Source organism: Alexandromys fortis, unplaced genomic scaffold (assembly GCF_014885135.2).
Source record: "Alexandromys fortis isolate MF-2015 unplaced genomic scaffold, M_Fortis_MF-2015_v1.1 scaffold_27, whole genome shotgun sequence".
Taxonomy (NCBI): Eukaryota; Metazoa; Chordata; class Mammalia; order Rodentia; family Cricetidae; genus Alexandromys; species Alexandromys fortis.
In genome coordinates, this window is record NW_026067952.1 from 615,679 (window position 1) to 638,418 (window position 22,740).

Sequence of the window (22,740 nt, forward strand, 5' to 3'; positions counted from 1 at the left end):
TTCCAAGCACCTTCTCTGGAGGGTAGCGGAGGCACCTTTGTAGTCAAACTAGCCATGTTCTTCCCTTGCTCAGCTTTCTCAAGATCCTTCTTCAGACTGCTACCCTCTTTGGTACTGTGGTCCCTAGGAGGCCACAGGTACGCTCTCCAGCATCCCACAGAGCAAAGAGGCAGGTACCATGTCCTGTCACTTAGTGAGAGTTGGGCAAAGCACAGACTAGTGCTTTCCTGTGAGCATACACCACTGCAATAGAACCAATAGATGGGTCATGGTCCCTGCCTGTCACTGCAGTTCACAGACCTGTTTCCAGCCCACCTACAATCCCCCAGAAAATCTGCAGGCACCTCCGACTTAAAGGGCCCAAGACAGAATCTTATTTTCTCCCCAAGCTGTTCTTTGTCTCTGAGAAGGATGTCAGCAGCCACATGTTGACTAGGCCACCTTTCTGCAATCTCACCTCAGCCCCTCCTCAATAAGCCATATCCTTCCACCTCTCAGGCCAAGAGCTATTCTCTATAGTCACTCTGCTCCCCACATTACCAAAGAATGTGTCTCTGCCCCCCGGGTAAGGGAAGCCTTTTTGACACCTATTCCTGATGTTTGTGGCAGTCACGGGCCGCAGGACATAAAACACTGGCTCAGAAGGGTTAACCTCTTACACCCTCACTGAGAAGTCCCTAGACTTCCAGCACTGGTCACTCAATGGGCAGGGATGTGAGGGAGGCAAATGGGAGCAGAGGAACAGTCTTCCCCCTCGGCTTGCAGTGTTCTGCAGCACAGGTCTACAGAGGATGAGGCTGAGTGACATCTCACATCTGGACAGACTACAGTATGCCCATTCGCCTACTGAAGGAGGGTGATTTTTTTTTTTTCAATTCTCTTGAGTAAATAACCATTGCTAGATCATCGGGAAATACTTTTTTAGTTTTGTGAGAAATTGCCAGTGTCTTCTAGTTCAGCTGCATCATTTTGCATTTTTACCAGCAGTGAGTGTTCCTGTTAACCTACATTCTCACTCCATATAGTATACTTAGCATTTTGGATTTTGGCATTGTGATAGGTGTACGGTAGTATCTCACTGTTGTGTTTCTGTTTGTTTTGTTTTGTTTGAGATGTCATCACTGTGTAGCCCAAGATAGCTTCAAACTTACAATCCTCCTGCCTCTCTCTTCTGTGGGGTTTCAGACATGTGCCACCACATTCAACTTTCCTATCAACAAATCATTATATTACTATGTACATGATGTATGTGGGGGTGCATGTGCTATGTGCATGGGGAGGTCAGAAGACAACTTTGTGGAGTTCTCTCCACCTTTGTATGGATTTCTGTAACTGGAGTTCCCTAATAACCACTCTGGGCTTAATATTAATTACAAACTGTTTAGCCTATTAGCTCAGGCTTATTATTAACTAGCTCTTACAATTTAAATTAACCCACTTCTATTAGTTTATGTTTTACCACAAGGCTCGTAGCTTGTTATCTCACATCTTGCTTCTCTTGTGGCAAGTCTCCCCTGACTTGGCTTTCTTTATCTCTGATTTCAGTTTGGCTTTCTCGCCTAGCCATATTCTGCCCTGCCATAGGCCAAAGCAGCTTCTTTATTAACTAATGGTAATAAAACATATTCTCAGCATACAGAGGGGCATCCCGCATCAGATTCCAGAAGTAGAACTCAGATTGCCAGACTTGTACAGCAAGTGCTTTTATAGACTGAGCCATCTCACTGCCCTTCCCTGTTGTTTTTCAATTTGTAGTTGCATATGGCGTATGATACAGAGAACCTTTTTGAAAGATTTATATCTGCGTTTTACCTACATGTATGTATGTGCAGCACATCCCTGCCTGGTATCTGCGGTTCCAGAAGAAGACATCAGATCCCTTGAACTGGAGATAAACAATGGCTGTGAAGCAGGGCAGTGGTGGTGCACACTTTTAACCCCAGCACTCAGAAGGCCAAGGCAGGCAGATCTCTGAGTTCATCTGGTCTACAGATCAAGATCTAGAACAGCCCAGGCTACACAGGGAACCCTGTCTCAAAAAACAAAGATATTTGTGAGTTGCCATGTGGGTGCTGTGAACTAAACTCAGGTCCTTTGCAAAATCAGGAAGTCCTTAAAAGGCCTTTTTATGTGTTCTACATCCTCTTCAGAAAAGTATCAGGTCTTATGCCTATTTTTAAAAAGATTTAGTTATTTTTTATTTATGAGCTATACTACTAACATGTCAGGTGCTCACAGGATTACAGACAGTTGGTACTTGCCATGAATGTCCTGGAAACTGGACCTGGAGCTTTTGGAAGGGCAGCCAGTGCTCTTACCCACTGAGTCATCTCTCCAACTCTTCTTCTGCCCATTTTAACTAGGTCCAGTTTTTAAAATTATGACTTTTTTTTTTTTTTTTTTTTGGCAGTGCAAGGGAATCAAACCCAGTGTCTTCCACATGCTGAGATGGATGGTAGGGGCAGACATTAACCTTTTATTGAACTTTTCATCAGATTTTTTTTAAAAAAATCTCTCATAGATTATAGTATATCTTCTCATTCTCTTGGCAATATTTTTCACATAGCGTTTTTTTTCTTTTTTTACTTTTGCCAAGTATGGTGGCACACACCTTTAATCCTAGCACTTGGAAGGCAGAAGCAGGTGGATCTCTGTTCCAGGCCAGCGCTACACAGTGAGATACTCTCTCAAACCAAACAACCAACCAACCAAAACTGCACTTACACTTTGGAGTTTGAAGATTTGAAAACCTTGTAGTTGGAAATATAGCTCATTGGTAGAGGACTTGTCTCGTATGCACAAGTTCCTACTTCGGTCCCCAGCACTGGAGGAAAATAAAAGTGTGTGGGGGAGATCTGCTTACAGTGCAGCAAACACACATATTTTTACTGTATTCTTCCAAGTCAGTGGCTATTGGTGCCTTAGTTACTTTGCTGTTGCTGTGACAAAACACCATAGCTAAGGCAACTTAGAAAAGAAAACATTTAGGGCTGGAGAGATAGCTCAGAGGTTAAGTGCACTGGTTGCTTTTCCAGAGGTCCTGAGTTCAATTCCCAGTAACCACATGGTGGCTCACAACCATCCATAATGAGATCTGGTTCCCTCTTCTGGCCCACAAGCAAACATCCAGACAGAATGCTGTATGCATAATAAATAAATAAATCTTTTAAAAAATTTTAATTTGGGACCTCATGGTTGCGGGGGGTTAGAGACCATGGTCATCATGGTGGAGAATATGGCAGCAGCCAGCAGCCATGGTCCTGGAGCAGTAGCTGAGGATGTACATCTTTATTCACAAGTAGGTTGTAGAGAGAGCTTATGAGGAATGGCATGGGCTTTTGAACCTCAGAGGTCATCCCCAGTGACACACTTCCAGTGAGGCCATGTTTCCCCATCCTACTCAAATGTATAAGCCTGTGGGAGCTGTTCTCTCTCGGACCACCACAGTGATTTATTTTCCTTGTCATTTTTCTCAGTGGTTTTTTATTTGGTAGAACTGTTTAGGAAGGTCTAGGAAATGTAGCTTCACTGGAGGAATGTGTCACTGGAGGGTGGGCTTTGCGATTTTGAAAGATTCCCAGTGCCCTCTCTGCCTTGTGATCACGATATCTCTCAGCTGTTTCTTCACACCACCATCATGGACTCTGACCCTACGAAACTCTAAGATAAACTCTTTTATAAGTTGTTTTGGTCATGGTGCTTTATCAGAGCAATAGCCACGGGAAAGTGATTAAAGCATAGTATTAGCATATATATATGCTATATATATCCATTTATAACATTCTTTTTTTTTTTTTTTTTCGAGACAGGGTTTCTCTGTAGCTTTGGTGCCTGTCCTGGAACTAGCTCTTGTAGACCAGGCTGGCCTCGAACTCCCAGAGATCTGCCTGCCTCTGCCTCCGAGTGCTGGGATCATTTATAACATTCTAAAGTCGTATGGATGGTTTAATAATTTTGTATATGCTTTTTTTCCCCTTAATCCAATTCCAGATTTCAGTCACACCAGTTCTTGGGCCTTCTTGACCTCTTCAGTCTGGCCTGGCCCTGGGTACTTCCCTGAAGTGAACATCTCTCAGGAGTTTGTATGGGGATCATTGTGATGAAATTGTGCTCATGAAGCAGGGGGTTGTGTCCTCCCACCCCCTCATTGTCATTTTTCTCAGTGGTTTTTTATTTGGTAGAACTGTTTAGGAAGGTCTAGGAAATGTAGCTTGTGACCTCTGTCTGCCTCTAGTGCTACACACACACTCTGACTGCCCTGGCTAAGCAGTCACTGTAGCGGTTTCTGAGGACCTTCCTCTGAAGTCATCACAGGAATGGAAAACAAGGAGGCCACGGAGGGCTTACATCAGGAAGGAGTGGGATCCCTGATCTGTGCCAGCATTTGCTGTGTTGGGATATGGATGAAACAGGGTATCCAGGACCTATCTTTTCAGCTTAGGTCTCTGAGAGAATGGGTGTCCTATGCTGTGGTGGGAAGGTTGCTAGAGGAGCAAGAGGAGAGGAAAAGAAGCTGAGGAGGCCCTTCGCTCTCGGTGTGCTGGAAAGGAGGAGTGTGGATGAGGAAAAAACAGACGGTGGAGTCTGGGGGGCATTCCAGTGAATCCTGAATCTGCCTCGTGTTTATTTCTCATAGCCTTTATATCCCCTAATCTAGAAAGAAGGAAGGCAAAAGGCTTTTTACCCCACACAAAGAACGAACAAAGTAGTTACCTTCTTAGTATCCAAAACATCTAGTAACCACACCCTTGGTCAAACAGCCTGTTATCTTAGGCAAACCAAGCAGCAGCTTCACCTTAGGCCAAACATCTTGTCTTGTTTGACCTTATAGGAGCAATAATAGGCTTGAATGATTTTTATTTCCTGTTTTGTTTGTATAACAAACATTGGTTCCTGTATTCTGCCTATTTTTTTTATTATTGTGGGTTTTTTCTGAGTTTATAATATTTATAATTTAAAATATATACTATATTAAAGAAATTGGATTTTACCTGTGACAATAGCTAAATTTCTTTTCAATTTGTTTGGCTTTTGCTTTGTTGGTGTGAGAATTTTTCCTGTACAAAATTGTTTCAGTTTTGTGTGACAAACATATCAATGGTGTGCTGGTAGATGTTTAACAACTGGTTCTCTGAAGAGGAGAAGAATTTCATTGTACCTTTGTGTCCCCTCTCAACCTGAGTTGGGAGGAACCAGCTTCAACAGGTCTTCTGGGGTAGTAGTGAGTGATGACACTTGCCTCGCTTCAAGGATAAGATTACTGTGAACATATTCTGAGGTCCTTTTAAGTTGTGATTTTGTCTGTTAAAATCTTTGAACCACCGGCTGTAAGATATTGGTAGAGGCCAGTCCAGTTCTGTTATTTCCACTTCAGGATGATAACTAGCTGCTCATAAGTAGGCTGAGAGCAAGCCATCTTTTCCAGAGTCTGGACGCTGCTCACACTGTTAGACTCCTACATGCATATTCTGAACAGTTTGTGGATCCTGACCCAGAGATCTGCTTGTCCGTCTGTAAGAAATACTAAATATGAACATTTCCTACCCAATACTACAGAAAGAATTAAAATCTTTTAATCCTCCCTATTGTGTAAGACTTTCTTGCAAATGATTTAATTGTCCCACTTGGTTAAACTTTTGTTTACACAAAGGCCTCCTGCTGCATTCCAGGAATTTGATGGCCTGGAGCTGAGACAGTCCCTTATCTCCCATCGGTTTCTCTGCACCAGTTCTTCTCAGACTAGCCAATCGAATAAGACTGAGGTCAGACCCCCAGCCAATGGAGAAAAGACACGGTCACCACCTGAAATAGAAAAAAAAAAAAAAAAAAAAAAAAAACAAAACAAAACCGTGGTGGTACCGGCGCAAGCTTTAATCCCAAGAACCAAGAAAAGGCAGGTGGATCTCTGTGAGTTCGAGACCAGCCCAAAACAAGAGCTAGTTCCAGGACTTCTAGGGCTGTTACACAGAGAAACCCTGTCTCAAAAAACAACAACAAAAAAGGGGAAAAAAAAAGAAAAAAAAAAGAAAAAAAAACCAAGTGTATTTCCTGTCACTGTGTTTCTTTTTCTAAACACACCTTCTCGATCAAGAGCAAAGTTTTGCCTTGTCTATTGACCTCAAACCTCTCTCTCTCTCTCTCTCTCTCTCTCTCTCTCTCTCTATCTCTATCTCTATCTCTATCTCTATCTCTCTCCTTTGAGACAGGGTCTCTCTGTATAGTACTAGCTGTCCTGAAACTCTGGAACTTGGATGCTTGCATCTCTGTTATTCAAATACATGGGCCACCACACCCTGCCCCAAACTTACTTCTAACACATCTGTGCTTATTACAACTTCACAGTTGGGAGCAGTGAGGGTTGAGTTCCTGCAAGTTGGGGGTTAGCAACTTCAGCCCCTCCCCCACAGGCCCCACCCCTCACAGAGGAGGAGCTAACATTCAGATTCTCACCCTTCACCCTTAGGTGAATAACCCAGACCTCAATGAGGAAGCTGAGTCTTTTCTAGTATTTGGTCATTTCTGCTGAGCACTTATGTCTGTCCTTTGCAGCCTAAGAGGCCAGCATTTCCTTGCCACAGTATTCTAGCTCAGTGGGCTACTCAGCCTTTAGGGTGACCAAAGGGTGGCATCATTTCCTCACTGAACTCAGGATGCCAGGCAACTCAAACGGGACTGCTCCTTGCAAACAGCTCTTCCTGTTCTTTGGTTTGGGGCCAGAAGTTTTCTAATTCTCTGAGTTCTGGCACAATCCCAACATCTCTGTGTATCTTAAGAGGTTGACTATAATCACTAGAACTTCTAGGAAGAAGTCTAGTGCCTTTTAGGAACAGGTCCTGCCCCAGCACAAAACTCTCAGTTCCTTGCTAGTCTGGCCCGTGCTCCCAGAGACCCTAGCCTTTGGCCACAGCACACAGAATAAGTTTGTCAGGGCTCTTTAGGCAACGGCCCTCCCTTTTCCGATAGGAGCATCTTTTGACCCTAAAGCCACCCCACCCCCCGCCCCAGGGGCTCACCTCCCCCTCCCCCGTCACAAGAGGCTACAGGCGTCCAACCGTGAGTAGGGGGAGGAACAGGGAAAGTACCAGGTCAAATTCTGCAGGGTTCACCCCAGGGGAACTATGGGGGTGGGGAGGAGGAGTGGGGGGAAATCTTACTAGGTCCAGGGAGCTCCGCCAGGTCTGGGAGGGCGGCTATCACTTGAGGGCGGGGCGGGGGCGGGGCAGGGGGGGCAGTGAGGTAATTTCCGCGCTCTGTCGTCAGAGGTCTGAGTCGCCCCAGGGGCAGAAACGAAACTGATCGCTGCTCCAAGTCGATGCTGGTGCACTGGGTAAGTATAGGGTTGTGGCTGGAGACTGGACGACCACCGGGAAAGGTGTGAGTACCACCCGCTTGCCTGCAAATGGGCAGGACCAGCTGCCCCAGACAGACTCCAGAAGCGGACAATCCCATGGCCCCCTCCTCCTGCTTCTCCAGCTGCCGGGCATGGGGTTCTAGCTCTTACGATTTAGAAACCTCCACAGGAGTGCAAGGGGGACCACAGGCTTTGCTTGTTGCTCAATTCTTTCCTTTCAAAACACAATCTTTGTACCTCAACATTTTCCTTGAAAGTTCTCTTTAGAGTGCTAGGGTGTAGTTCAAGCATAGAGGATTTGCCTGGCATGTATAAGAGCCTGGGTTTCATCCTCAACACTGAAAAGGGGAAAAAAAAAAACGCAAGGGAAATTCCCCTTAGACCTGACCTAGGTGTTTGCAGGGAGCTAGCTGTTCCCGTGCCCATCCCTGCTGGGGTGGACATTACCTCTCCTCCTGGCATCTCTGAGAATTCTGATGAAGACTATCCAACCTGGGTAGAGCAGGACTTCTGCAAGGCTGTGCCCTCCCTTCCTGAGGCTCCTGTTACCAAGTCTGGTAGGCTATGGTAGTCCTAGGAGCTGACTAACAGCTCTCAGGAAAGGGTACTTTTTTAGAGAGCAAAGAGATCTGAAACTTAAGGGGTGAAGGAGCCCCAGAGGTACCAAGATGGAGGATTCTTTGGCCTCTACTAGCTGCCCCTTGCATTCCTTATGGGCAGGACTTGGAGGCCTTTCAGGAGGAGGGGTTGAGCTGGGGTTCAGGTGGAACTCCCCAACAAGGTTGAACAGAAGTTTCTTTCACCTGACAGAGGCTATGTGGGTTCTTCTTGACCTTGGGCTGACTTGTTTCTCTTTTCCGACCATCTCTTCAACTGCTCAGAACCAACCCTGAAGAACCTGGCCTTCATCTGAGACGGCATCTTTGGGGTGCAGTCTGGGGTCTGCCAGCATGCCAGCCACCACAGGGCCACCCTGGGCAGAACTCTATGCTCAGGTAGACCTTCACCTGGGCTGCTCCAAGTGCACCCAGTGTCTCAATGAGAGCACCTACATCCTGAATGAAGTGGAACACGACTGCCCCAGGGAGATCTTGCTTGTCCGCTACAAGCAAGGTGCCAACAATAGGGTGTGGCGTAAGGTAGGCCGCCGGCCCAGATTCCCAAGACCTTGGCGCTATGCAGTCTGCCGCTACTATATCCCAGGACTGGGCTGCAGGCGCCACAGGAACAGATGCACCTTTGCCCAAAGCTCCGAGGAGGCTCTCGTCTGGACATTTGAGCGCAAGTACAACCTTACCCGCCTAAATTTGAAAGCTGCAGTGCAGGGCACCAGTGCTCCGGAGAGGCCGCAAACCCCAGCTGAAACGATCCGAGCCGAGTTTGGTGGCCATTTCCAACTGCTCTGTGCCCTCTGCTTCAGGGGCCGACCCCCATGCCTCCTTCCTGTGGATCCCAGGGGCCATTGCCCTAAGCACCAAATCTGCCCCACAGTCCTCATTCATGTTATAACTGAGGGACAAAAGCGGCAATTTGTGGAGGTGCGGCCACAGCCACAAAACAGACGTCCTTTAAACTACTGCAACTTTGTGGGCTGCGGGGTACCATGCCGCCACGGGGTCTCACGCTGTGAGTATGCGCACAGCGCTGTGGAGATGGCTGTGTGGAAGGCCGAGCAGCTGGATGGGCTCCAGAGAAGAGATCTGCTCACATACCCTCTCCTTGGAGAGGACAGAAGGAAAACCAGTCATGATCAGTCCCCTGTGGTCCAACTGTACTGCTATGCCTGCTTGGTCACCTGTAGTTCTCAGGAGGCGTTTGAGAACCATTGTTCCTCACTGGAGCATGCGCAGATGGTGGCCTTTGACCAGGCCGTGCACTGGAAGCACCGTGCCCCACCAATGGGGCTCTCCAAATTTGAGCTCTGCCCTAGGTAAGGAGAGTTATGTGGGAGCTTAGGGTAGGAGAAGAACCCCTATGTCAGGTCAGCACCGGGGATTCCGAGAGGGGCTCTATCTCCGTGAAGTCCTGCTGATGTCACGGCTCATCTCTCCAGGCCTGACGTCTGTGAGCACGGAGATGTCTGCATCCAGGCACACTCACAACAGGAGTTGCAGGAGTGGGTTCAACGGGCGCAGGCCGTGGAGCTGCGGGAACAGGCTGCCTGGCAGGATGGGCTGGTGTCTTACCAGGCACGGCTGCTAGCTGAGTATCAGTGCAGCAGCAAAGAGGTGTTGGTGGTAAGTAGAGACTTGTGAGACTTGGGGAGGTGAGCCGCGGGCTGCCCTGCTGAAAGTCAGGCCTTTGTGTGCAGATGGCTGAGACTGTCGATGGAGTATGTGTCACTTGCCCCCAGCCACTGGTGCACCAGGCCCAGGAGAAGAAGACCCAGCACAATTGGATGTTCTCCATCCACTCTGAGGTGAGGGTTCAACAGCCCTGAGATCTCAGATCTTATGGGCAGACCCTGCCGTGGGTGGATAGGTGAGCAGATAGAGGAAACCTGTGGTTTGGAGCTGTTGCTGCCAGTGGCTCCACTTCTGTGGACCTAAGATAAACCCTATAGCCTGTTTCCTCCCACAATGATAGGTGAACATGGCACCCTTACCCAATGGGGTCACTCCACTCAGTGGGGTAAATTAACGTAAGAAACAGGTGTGCCAGTGTCCTAGAGGGTGAATGTGACTTGTAATTACAGGAGCCTGAAAATCCCAGCTGCTCATCTCTTTTTCTTTAATGTGTGCTGGGCCTGAGGCAAGCCATGAGCAGAGGTGAAGACCAGCGCAGACTGAGCAGTCTGAGGGTCCCAGACTCAGAAAGTGACAGGCTGGCTCTCTCAGGAGGATTGGGTGGTCAGGGCTGAAGGAATCACCACGGACACTGAAAGAGGCTGAGGGCGCATTCGATACCACTTCACTGCTTGTCTCCTTTCCAGGACCCCTTGCTACATGTGGCTCTACTCAAGCAAGAGCCTGGAGCAGCCTTCTCACTGGTGGCCCCCGGCCTCCCACCAGGCCAGCTCTATGCACGGGGAAATCACTTCTGTGTACCCAACTCCCCAACCCAGTTCCAGGTAGGGGTGCATGTACAGGCTGCCTCCTTTGGCAGCTTTGAGCAATGGGTGGTCTTTGACTTCGGTCACAGGCCGGTGCTGCTCCAGAAACTGAAGTTGCAGTTGGGCCAGGCGCAAAGCCTGGGGCTCTGTGGGACGCCAGCGCCCAGACAACCCCGGGAGCTAGAGTACTGGCACACAGGCAACCGCCATGTGGTGCGTGAGGTAGATTGGACACCTGAGCAGGAAGCCCTGATGGCCAAGTACAAGGTGCCCTCCCTGGCCCTGGAGTTCAGTCACAGTACCGTGGTCTGGGGCCCCATCTCTCGTACAAACTACCGGCAGAGGATGCACAAGTTTCTCTATGAAGAGGAAGCAGCTCAGCAGCAGCTGGTAGCCAAGTAAGTGGGGGCAGTGGGGCTAGCAGGAGCGACCCAAGTCTGGACTTGGAGAGGGGCCTTTGTCTGCGGCATAGAGAGCTGACCTGTAACTTTCCACCAGGCTGGCCATGAAGGGCCAGGTATCCCTGAAGACGGCACTGCAGACACCGGCACTTGGCATGCTCTTTGCACCACCAGGAGCCCTCTATGCCGAGGTCCCTTTCCCTTCTTCTCTGTTGCCAGACACTGACCAGGGCTTCCTGCTGAGCCGGGCAGTTAGTACAGCCCTTGTAGCTCCTGTACCTGCGCCTGACAATACGGTATACCAAGTGCGGCTGGAGACGCGGGCCAGCTCAGAGAATGCCCTGTGGCTGCTGTTATCAGCACGGTGCTGCGTGGCTTTGGGGCTGCGACCACAAGACACCCCCATCTTGGAGGTGCAGTTCCAGATTGACCCTCTGACCTTCCGGTTCTGGCATCAGGCAGTAGACGCGCTGCCTGAGGAGCGCCTGGTGGTTCCTGACCTGCCTGCCTGCTCCCTGCCCCACCCCTGGCCCGTCCCACCCTCGTTCCGTGGCAATCACAAACAGAAGCTGGCTGTGGAGCTCATTGCTGGCAGAAGACCCGAGGGCGCAAAGCCCATCCCACCGCTTCTCATCTATGGCCCCTTTGGTACTGGCAAGACCTACACACTGGCCATGGCTGCCCTGGAAGTTGTCCAGCAGCCCCACACCAAGGTGCTCATCTGCACACACACCAACAGGTGAGCTCAGAGCTGCTTTCAGGTTGCTCACCACTGCCCTGCCGCCCAGGATATCCAGCTCTTTGGTTCTTAATGAAGATGCCCATAGTGGCTGGTTGCAGTTTTCAAATCCAACTGGGGTGCCCTGAATCAATGCATATATTTTGTGGGTAAGGAGATGTGGGTGGCTTTCCACAAACCTCGGACCAAGGAGAGGGTTGCAGTGGTGTTGCGTTTGGCCTACCCCATGTTTCCTGGGCAAGGCGTTGTTGTTTTTTTCTTTTTCTTTTTTTAAATAGAAACAGGCTATTCAACCAAGAAGTTCCTCTTTGACTAGTGTGGTTATTCTAGTTCCCTAAATCACATATTATTACAGGCATAGAGTTCTTCTTTAGCCCAGAGAATGGGGTGAAAGGAAGAGCCCAGAGCGATGGCTGTGTGCCCTGCCTAGGCTGAGCTGAAGGTCTGAGTGGCAAGGCTGTTGCGTACCTGGAAGGTCCTAGGCAGCACCTCCTTGGTCTCTCAACTCTCAGGCTCTGCTCCCGAAGGCCAGTCACCAGTTCTCGTTGCCAAAGCTTGCAGCACCCAGCCACCAAGGCTGTCTTAGGTCACGGCTAGCTCTCCGCTTGGCCTCAACTCAGAGACCACCGTCTCTAAGCTACCCCTGACCACCTGGGTCCTGGCCCTCCCTGTGTCTTTGCTTTTTGTTCCCTTTTGAGTACATTTGAGTCCTTGGGTGAGACCCCTGTCTGTCTGCCTTGTGAGTGAGTGTTCCTGGCATCTAGGCAAGGCTGAACACACATGTTTTAGCCAGCAGCCTGAGTCCTGAAGGAGCATCCCACAGTGCCTCACCCTTCCTACAGTGCTGCAGACATCTACATCCGGGAGTATTTCCATGGCTATGTCAACAGTGGCCATCCAGAGGCAGCTCCGCTCAGGGTGATGTACACAGACCGCCCCCCAAGGCAGACCGACTCGACCACGTTACGGTACTGCTGCTTAACGGAGGACCGCCAGGCCTTTCGCCCACCCACGGGACCAGAGTTGGTACAACACCGATTGGTGGTCACCACCACTTCCCAGGCTCGTGAGCTCCAGGTGCCAGCTGGCTTCTTCTCCCACATTTTCATTGACGAGGCGGCCCAAATGCTGGAGTGTGAGGCTCTCATCCCACTGGCCTACGCCTTGTCGTTAACCCGCGTAGTCCTGGCAGGGGACCACATGCAGGTCACACCTAGGCTCTTCAGTGTGCCCAGAGCTAAGGCAGCCGGACACACCCTATTGCACCGCCTCTTCCTGTACTACCAGCAGGAGGTACACAAGATCGCCCAGCAGAGCCGCGTTGTCTTCCATGAGAACTACCGGTCAACCGCAGCCATCATCAACTTCGTCTCCCACCATTTCTACGTAGCCAAGGGCAACCCTATCCAGGCCAGTGGCAAAGTCCCATGCCACCCCCAAAACTATCCTCTCATGTTCTGCCACGTGGCAGGCAGCCCCGAGCAGGACATGTCCATGACTTCCTGGCTTAACTCAGCCGAGGTCACCCAGGTAGTGGAGAAGGTGCAAGAGATCTACAACACCTGGCCTCACTGCTGGGGACCCCGGGAGCAGAGACACATCTGTGCTGTCTCCCATGGTGCCCAGGTGAGCTGTCTCTTCTGGCTTCCACGGCTTTACTTTCTTTACCTGTGAGGGATGGTTTTGTCCTTTTTCTAGTCTGATACATGTGACCATGCTGGGGTGAGGGTGTATAGGGATTGGCGAAAGGACCTGGTTCTTACCGGGTAACAGGCTCTCAGAACCCTGGACTTGTCTGCTGCAGGTCAGTGCACTGAGGCAGGAGCTAAGAAGGAGGAACCTGGGTGAGGTGTCTGTGGGCAGCTTTGAGATCCTGCCAGGTAGGTGATAGAATTGTGGGCAGGGGTAGGGTGGGACTGGGTTAGCCAGTCTGCTGATCTTACCTGGCCATCTGATCCATGTCTCCTACAGGGCGTGAGTTCCGGGTGGTGGTATTGAGTTCTGTCCACAACCGCAACAGTCTACTCAGCCCTGGGGCGCCGACCTCAGAATTCTTCACTGAGCCTCGTGTGCTGAACACGGTCATGACCCGTGCGCAGTCTCAGCTGGTGGCTGTGGGAGATGCTGTGGCTCTCTGTTCCTCTGGAGCCTGTAGAAAGCTCTGGAAAAGCTTCATTCGTGAGTGCATAGAGCACCACAGTGTCTTCCCTGAGGATCTGTCACTGGGGCAGATCGAGCAGGGTGTGGCCCAGAGACAACACTGGGCTTCTTTGACACTCAGAGCTGGGGGCCCAGATGCGAACCACACAACTATGGCACAGGACCCGCCCAGACCCACAGCTAACGGAACCACAGTCACAGTGAAGATGGAGACTGGAACCAGGGCCGCAGTCACCGCACAGATGGCGGCAGTTACAGCAGGGGACACGGCAGGAGGAGGCTCAACTTCTCGACATGCAGCAACGGGAACGTCTACCCAGGAGGGTGGGATGTCTGAAGAACCTGAGGATTCTGAGTCTGACTTCTGGCCCTCCGATTGGGAGCTCAATGCTGATGATGCCATCCTGAAGGAACTCCTTGACGAAAGCAGGCAAGTGACCGTGACGGTTCGGGAGGATGGGCTTCTGGACACCATGGTTTGGCCTGCATCCCCACAGAAGGCCCGGCAGTACACAAACCTGCCGACCACGGTGCTGCGTAAGTTGCTGCGCTCAAACCCCAAGCAATACCGCCGCTGCAGCTTCCTACAGGAGACCTTTGAGAGAGCACTGGCCACGCCACTGGATGACACGGCCTCTAACCCTATCCAAGTTAGGGGTCGCCTGAACTGCGGGATGGCCTTCACTGGGGATGAGGTGTTAGTCCAGGTCCTAGGCCCAGCAGCTGATGACAGGGGCCTCTCAGGAAGCCTGCAGGGTCGTGTGATGGGTGTGCTGAAGAGAAGGAAACACGAACTGGCCTTCGTGTGTCGAATGGATGAGTGGGACCACCGAATCATGATCCCCATCAACAATTCTGTGACCAAGATTTTTGTGGCAGAGATGAAGGACCCGCGGCAAGTTCCCGTCCATCGCCTCATTCAAGGCCAAGTGAAGCGCGTAAGGCATGAGAATCTCAAGCCTGAGGACTGGAGCAGCCGGCTTTTCTGGGTCCGTATTGTCCTATGGCGAGAACGTTTCTACTACCCACTAGGCATCATCCTGGAGGTGCTGCCCAAGGCCATCACCTGGGAGCAGGGCCTTTATATCCTTGATCTAGAGCATGGCCTGAAGGCCCACACACCAGACCCAGCCTCTGTTTCCAAGGCTTTGCAGAGATACCACTCAGAGCTAAACATGGCCTCTGGTCCCCGAGAGGACTGCCGCAGCTTCTTGACCTTCACTGTGGACCCCCAGGGTGCCTGCAACCTTGATGATGCCCTCAGTGTCCGGGACTTAGGCTCAGTGTGTGAGGTAGCTGTGCATATTGCTGATGTGGCCAGCTTGGTGCCCAAGGATGGAGCACTGGACGTGGAAGCTCGCCAGCGGGGCTCTGTGTTCTATGCCCCCAGCAGGGAGCCAGTACTCATGCTGCCAGCCAGCTTGTGCCAGGAGGCCCTCAGCCTTCTGCCAGGCCAGGATCGCCTTACCATCTCTCTCTTCCTCACCATGGAGAAGGGCAGTGGCCAGATCAAGAGTCTACGGTTTGCACCGTCCATAATCTGCAATGACCGCCAGCTGTCATACGAGGAAGCTGAAGAACTGATCAAGGGGCACCCTGGAGGTGGCCTGGAGATGCCAGCCCACCTGAACTCTGTGGAAACCTGCGTCGTGGCTGCCTGTTACTTCTCTTGGATGTTGCGCCGTCAGCGCCTGACAGCTGCCTGCTACTATGAGGCTCCGGATGAGGACAGCGTGCTGGGCTTTCGCACAGCCCACATCATGGTCCAAGAGTACATGATCCAGTTTAACAGCCGTGTGGCTGAGTTCCTTGTGGGCAATAAACACACACAGACACTGATACCACTGAGGTGGCAGCCCACACCCAATAGGCAACAGCTTGACGGTGTTTTTAAGAAGCACAGAGGACTGGTGCCCCTGTCACTGCACCTGTGCCAACACTTGAACACCCACTACACCCCCAGCAAGCAGCTGTGTCTCCTGACTTCCCTCTGGAAGCAAGTGCAACTTGCAGCTGGTACTCAGGACTATCTCCAGATGGTGGATCTTATTGCTACCGATGACCTGCACCCTTCACTGACTCCTGTGTGCCTGGACTTCCGAAAGGCTCTAGGCCGCTCTGTTTTTGGTCGTTCCAGCCAGGGTGAGCAGCAACCCGCAGGCCACTACTCGCTGCAGGTAGATTGGTACACGTGGGCCACTTCGCCCATCCGTAGGTACCTGGATGTTGTGCTGCAGCGGCTTATCCTAACGGCGCTGGGCCACAGGGGCTATACATACTCTACCAGGGACATCGATGGTCTCTGCCAGGACTTCAGTCGCCAGTATGCCTGTGCCCAGAGCTACCAACGGCGGGCCTACAGCCTGTACCTGGCCACCCAGCTCAAGGCCCAGCCTCGAGGCAAGCTGGGCTTTGTGGTGGATGTCGAGATGGGTGCCCGCTGCTTCAAGTTGCTTTTCCCTGTCAACCGAGAAACCCTGCCTGACCCCTGCCCTATCTACTACCCCTCCCTGCAGCTGGCTGAACACCCCGAGGAGCTAGTGAACCAGACAGGCCTGCGGCTTGTATGGCGGCGCCGTATCTACTCGGTGCAGGGGTCCAAGCCAACTTTACCACTGCTAGGCATGAGCCTTGATCCACACACCCAGACTATAGATGCCGCCCTGTGGACTCAGCTCCTAGTGCTGGTGAAGGAGCACCGCTGGGCTGAGGTCGCTGCCCTCGTCCAGGAGCAAGACAAGAAGCCTCCTCATGGGAAGGAGCGGGTGCAGATACACCAGAGTCGCTGTGGACACTTTGTGGAGGTGGCCTGTGAGCTGAGCAGAGGAGATACTCTACAAGTACAGCTTGGTGCTAGCCTGCAGCGAGGCTTCCTGGCGCCAGCCTTGCAGCTGTGGACAGTGGTGCCTGGCTTCAGCCTCTGTCTGGAGCACATGGAACAGCCGGGTGACTGCTTTTCGGGTCCCGTGCACCAGGTTCTGAAGGACCGCTACCGAAAAGCAAGCGAGTACTCAAATGTGTGGAAGCCACTCTGCGCCCTGGAGTCCCTTACCAATGCCGTTTCAGAAAACGACTCCATTGTGCTGCAGAATGTGCATATTTCCTGGGACGCAGATCGGATGTCCCAGGGGCAACTGCAGGGCACCTTCCAGCTGGAAGCTGCCTTTCTCCAGGAGAACAGTATCAACGTCCACTTTGACTGTTGCTATCTCTGCATTCGGCTTGAGGGCATCCCTCTCTCTCTAGCCAGCCCACTCCCTGCACCCAGATGCCTTGGACCCTTCCTGAGCATTGACCCTGATACATATACCTGGGTGGCCCATGGCCTGGCTGGTGACTGGGACCAGGGGCTGGGCGGTGACTGGGACCAGGAGAGTGTGGATGATCGGCAGGAGGTTCCCAGGCAGGTACATTTCTTCATCCACCACATGGCCATGGAGAAGGTTCCAGAAGAGGTGCTGAGACCTAATGCTCTGTTCACTGTGGAAATAATATCTAAGCAGCTTCCTGACCTGTGAGTGGTTCCTATCACTTGCAGGACCTCCTTGGGCTCCCCTATCCTGGGAGGACATGGCCCCCTCCTTAGGAGAATCCTGTTTACTTTCCCATATCCCTTCTCATCCCCAGCCGCAAGGAAGAAGCTGTGCATAGACTGAAAGACGCATCGCCACTGGTCATCAGCATTGCCTTGGGCCGGCCCATCCCCAAGCCCCTTCACCAGCCCCGTCACCGGCCCATCCCTGAGCCCCATCACTGGCCCATCCTCGAGCCCCGTCACTGGTTTATCCCTGAGCCCCATCACTGGGCTATCCTCGAGCCCGGTCACCCATCTCAGCAGCACTCTTTCTGCAGGGGTAGGTCTGCTTTTCAGCTTCCCACCTCTCCCCAGTGCCTGGTGCTCAAATGATCCTTGGCTTCTGTTCCACTTCCACCCTAGCACCTATCAGCAGGTTCTCGGGGCGGCAGCACCTGCTACCACCTACCGGCACGTTCTTGGAGCGGCAGAACTACAACATCCCTGGTGGGCGTCATAAGCTGAACCCTAGCCAGAACAGAGCCATCAGGAGTGCTCTGGAGAAGCCATTCACAGTCATTCAGGGTCCACCAGGTGGGGTTCGTTTGCAGAAGCCAGGGACTGCCCTGGGCAGGCAGGTGTGGCCGTAGGTACTCACACTGTCCTCTGTCCACAGGCACAGGGAAGACCATTGTGGGCTTCCACATTGTATACTGGTTCCATAGGTTAAACCAGCAACAGATGCCACCTGGCCGAAGCCCTAGTGGAGAGGAACAGCTGGGGGGCCCGTGTGTCTTATATTGCGGCCCCTCCAACAAGTCCGTGGATGTCCTGGGAGGTGTGTGAGGAGTAACGTGTGGGACTCCAGAGGGTGCTGGGCATCGAGGTACAGTCTCTCACATCTTCACTCGCCCTAGGACTGCTCCTGAGTAGGAAGACAGAGTTGAGGCCCCTGCGTGTATATGGGGAGCAGGCAGAGGCCACTGAATTCCCTCTGCCAGGAGTGAGTAACAGGAGTATCCTCACCAAGACCTCCCAGGAAGGGAGGCCGAATCAGAGCCTTAGGTACACAACACATCAGTCTGTGCTGGGGCTGAAGCAAGGGGACCTCCACTGGACAGGGTTTCACCAAGGTTCTGCCTCCTAGGAGCATTACCCTTCACCATCGGATCCGCCAGGCCCCCAATCCCTATGCAGCAGAGATCAGAAAATTTGATGCCCAGCTTCGGGAAGGGAAAATACTCACGAAGGAAGATCTTGTGGTGTAAGTGGTGGGTGTAGAGGTGGAACTGCCCTTTGGCAAGCTCACTGGATGACGTGTGTCACCTCACACAGGTATAGGAGAGTCTTGGGGAAGGCACGCAGGTATGAGCTTGAGCGGCACTCCGTCATCCTGTGTACATGCTCCTGTTCGGCAGCGGGAAGCCTGAAAACTCTCAGAGTTCGACAGATCCTTATCGACGAGGCAGGCATGGCCACTGAGCCAGAAACCCTTATTCCGTTGGTGTGCTTCTCGCGGGTTGAGAAGGTGAGGTTGGAGGGATCTGGAGTTGCTCTCTGGGTTCCTGGGGGCGGTTTATGCTGTGGTGCTGAGGGTGCAATAGGTAAGCATCACTCTCGGTTGAAGATGACCAAGAAGCCGGGATGCCTCTGGCCGGATAGCTACACGGATGCCCTACCTGTCTGTGTTTCCAGGTGGTTCTGCTTGGAGACCACAAGCAGTTGCAGCCTGTGGTCAAGAATGAACATCTGCGAAACCTGGGGATGGACCGGTCTCTCTTTGAGAGGTACCACAAGGATGCCATCCTGCTGGACACACAGTACCGTATGCATAAGGACATCTGCTCCTTTCCCTCCATGGAATTCTATGGGAGTAAGCTGAAGACCTGGTCTGACTTGAAGCGTCCACGCAGCATCCTGGGCCATGCTGGCAAGGAGAGCTGCCCTGTCATCTTTGGCTATGTGCAGGGCCAGGAGCAGAGGCTGCTGGTGTCCACCGAGGATGGCAATGAGAACTCTAGGGCCAATACAGAGGAAGTAGCGGAGGTGGTAAGTGTCAGAGCACTCTCTCTTTGGTGCATGATAGGACAGGAGAGGCTTCCTGGATGAGGATGAAGGCTAAGGAAAGCTTCAGTGGTCAGGAAGGCTGGGAGCAAGTGAGGCCCGTGTACTTTGGACAGAAGGACTGGGTTCCAGCTCCATCTGCCCCGTCATTTACTTAGGTCCGCATCACCAAGCAGCTGACCCTGGACCGGATGGTGGATCCCAAGGACGTTGCCGTCCTTACGCCCTACAATGCACAGGCTGCTGCAATCAGCAAGGGCCTCAGGCAAAGAGGGGTCATCGGAGTGACTGTGACTTCCATAACCAAGAGCCAGGGTGAGGCTACTCTAAGGAGACCGTTTCATGTGTGTGGGGGTCAGCAGAGGGGTTGGTGGGCAAATGTAAACTCATCTACCGCTCCCTCCTCTCCTCCCAGGAAGCGAGTGGCGCTATGTGCTGGTGAGCACGGTCAGAACATGCCCCAGGAGTGATGTGGACCAGAGGCCAACCAAGAGCTGGCTCAAGAAGTTCCTGGGCTTTGTTGTGGACCCTCACCAAGTAAACGTGGCCATCACCCGGGCCCAGGAAGGGCTGTGCCTCATTGGTGAGGGTTTGCATTTCTGAGAAGTGTTGGGGTGACGCAGTGTCAAGCATGCTCAGGGCAGAACTAAGAGCCACCTTGATTCTCCCTGCAGGGGACCACGTTCTGCTACGCTGTTGCCCACTCTGGCACCGTCTCCTAGACTTCTGTGAGGCCCAGCACAGCCTTGTGCCTGCTGAGAAGGTGCGGGTCCAGAGAAGGTCTGCTTTATCTTCCTGAAGAACTCCCATCTGCCCAGCCTTTGATGTGCCAGCGACTATGCCCCTCATTCTCCTCTGCCAAGGCCCTGGGCATTCAGTGGATTGTCACAGATCTCTGTCCCAGCTACACACTGGTCGACCACTTCTGCTATCTTCTTAGGAAAGACCTTGGTATTGGCTGCGGTGACAGTCTTATGGGCGGTGGCCTCTTCCTGGGCCGGAAGCAGGCTTAATAATGATGACCTTCCTGTTTGTGCCTGGACTTGAGTGGAAGGGAAAGAGCTGTAGGTGGGACCCTTTGATCCCGTGTTGCTTTTCCTGGAGCATTTGGTGACTAGGACACCTCTTAGTGGCCACAAAAGAACCCAGGATATATCTTTGCTGTCAGTGGGAGCTTAAACAGGAATGAAACTCCTCTGAGGCTGCACTCTGACAGAGATCCATCTGTTGTTTCACTGGGCACCAAGTATTCACTTGTCATATTTTCTAGTCTTAATAGCCTAAAGCTAGCTCCTCTTACTGTGCCCCTCAGAGTGGGCAAGGAAGCATTCCTGGGAGAAAGACTTTTTCTCTTTTATTACCTACTACCTTATGTCACACAGGGCTGCCTGCTCGGATAGGGGCAGGGAGGGCAGAGCCAAGCCAAATGATCACAACAGTCCTAGGAGGCGAAACATCACAGGCAGCTGGGAATGAGGTAGCCCAGTACCACTGCTGGGCTTCTTCACCAAGCCTTAATGCCTGTTTCTAGGGCTTTAAGACAACCTAAGTCTCAATCTTTTACTGCAGGACTGAGCAGATAAAATCGCTCATGGCCCCCTCTCAAACTCCCACCTCCTGGCAGTTCCAAGGCTGCAGCCACTCCCTTCTCAGTGACTCCCCTCTCCTGAGGTCAGAGATGCTACAAGTGAGCTGTACACACCAGGAGAGGTGGGGCTTCTAAGATCTGGCTGCAGAACCTCCTGTGAGAATAATGTCTGGTGTTTTCTACAAATTAATTTTCTACATTCCATCTTTTAATCTTTTCTCAGGTCATGCCTTATATAACTGTATAATTTTATTATAAAAATTTCTCTGAAAGTTCTCATGGGTGTTTTGTGGTTTGGACAAGAGTAGACAGGACTGGCCTTCATCTTGTAGCCATTGAGGGAGTCAAAGGAGGAGCTGAGTACAGGACCTGGGAGAATGGGGAGAAAAAGTAGGGGTATCCTGTCTTATGACTGAGAAAATGACTACAGTCTTAGGAAGCTAGTGGATAATTTAGCAGAGATGGGCTGGAACTGGAGAGCTAAGTCTGTGCTGTAGGTTTGGCTGACTGTTCTTAGTCCTCAGGCTGAAGCAGGTCCAAAGTCCTTAGGCTGTGACCTCAATGACAACTTGTCTGTTCTGAAATTGTCCTCTAGTACTTTGTACCCCACGGCCCCTTCCAAGTCAACTTGTGACATGCGTCCGTTTGGCCTTTGACTTGCAGCCAAACTTACTTAACCTCACACAGCTGATACAAGAATGCTAGTCCCAGGAAAACGTGGTGGGAAACTGAGACTCTGTAAGGAGATGAGGTTCCTAAGGCCTGTCTGTTTCTAGAGTTGAGAGGACACCAGCTCCACCTGCCTCCTTATCCACCTAGGTCTGCAGGTGAGTTTGGCAGGGATGTAGTGTCCTGGCTGGGTTCCTGGGGGGCAGCTTGTGCTAGAGTGTTAGGGGTGTGAAAATTGAAGATGAGCAAGGGGTTGAGTAGTTCAAGAGCAGCCATAGTAGTGGAGTTTACGGGTGGATATGTACTAAAATAAACAAGGCATTTCTAGATGGTGACAGCAGGATCTGCCTCACCTAGAGGCAGGGAGGGCTTCTTAAAGGGAGGGGCCTTGAACTTGCTGGAAAATAGTAGGGATGGTTCTAAGATGGTTGTTGGAGTTCAAGAAGAGGAGAAAAAAACCGCAGATCCCATCAGGAATAAAGTTACGGAGTGTGGTGGAGGTGAGGGTAGGGAGCCTTGAGAAGGCACTGGCACTAGTGAGCAGTATACAGGCTGAGGAGTAGGCTCTGTGAGCCAGCTCTGCAGCATCCAGTGTCTGTAGTAGCTCTGCTGTGTGTCCACCTCTAGGCTACACTCTCTGGACCCAATGGGACATAAGGCTGGGCCATAGTTGGGGATGGGAGTCTTCTGGTCCCCGTTAGTCAGCATGCCAGGCTACTAGACCCTCATATGGGTCCATCCTACATCTTTAGAACTGCATCTATCCTGGGAGACGTCCATAAGCAATTGGTACCTGGACAACACGATGCCACAGAGAATGACAGTCCTGACTTGTCTGTCAGTGACTGGAAGTACCTGACTTGCTACCTAGGCTGAGCCCCAACAGGCAGAGCCTATCCCCAGTAGGGGAAGTGGGGATCTTTATTACTCCCCACCCAATCCCACTCAGAAAATGACCCCTTTTCCAGTGGGGGTGGAGGGATTCCCTGTCTTTGACCACCTGACCACCTGCTCCTGCCAGTCCCGGCCATGTCAGAACCATCACCCAGCCGGGCAGTGGTGGCGCACGCCTTTAAACTCAGCACTCGGGAGGCAGAGGCAGGCGGATCTCTGTGAGTTCTAGGCCAGCCTGGTCTACAAGAGCTAGTGCCAGGACAGGCTCCAAAGCTACGGAGAAACCCTGTCTCGAAAAACTGAAAAAA

At 51.8% G+C, this 22,740-nt stretch overlaps 1 protein-coding gene across 1 annotated transcript; it reads left to right on the forward strand.

Annotated features, from left to right (window-relative positions):
- Positions 1–7,236: 7,236 nt before the first annotated feature.
- On the forward strand, positions 7,237–21,145 carry Helz2 (helicase with zinc finger 2). The gene is made up of 19 exons (XM_050150906.1): positions 7,237–7,327; positions 8,233–9,281; positions 9,405–9,588; positions 9,663–9,770; positions 10,284–10,801; positions 10,902–11,543; positions 12,386–13,169; positions 13,348–13,423; positions 13,515–17,217; positions 17,331–17,557; positions 17,641–17,811; positions 17,894–18,055; positions 18,135–18,282; positions 18,365–18,481; positions 18,553–18,745; positions 18,913–19,266; positions 19,440–19,596; positions 19,697–19,864; positions 19,956–21,145. Exons 2-19 carry the CDS (start codon positions 8,302–8,304, stop codon positions 20,078–20,080), a joined length of 8,817 nt encoding a protein of 2,938 aa, XP_050006863.1. The 5' UTR covers positions 7,237–7,327; positions 8,233–8,301; the 3' UTR covers positions 20,081–21,145.
- The last annotated feature ends 1,595 nt before the right edge of the window (positions 21,146–22,740 follow it).

Excerpts from the sequence above, each read along its gene's own strand:
- Helz2 (XM_050150906.1), top strand. The coding sequence starts at position 8,302 with ATGCCAGCCACCACAGGGCCACCCTGGGCAGAACTCTATGCTCAGGTA. Across the intron at positions 11,544-12,385 it reads ATCTGCACACACACCAACAG|TGCTGCAGACATCTACATCC; the intron begins GTGAGCTCAGAG and ends CCCTTCCTACAG. Across the intron at positions 17,812-17,893 it reads AGTCATTCAGGGTCCACCAG|GCACAGGGAAGACCATTGTG; the intron begins GTGGGGTTCGTT and ends CTCTGTCCACAG.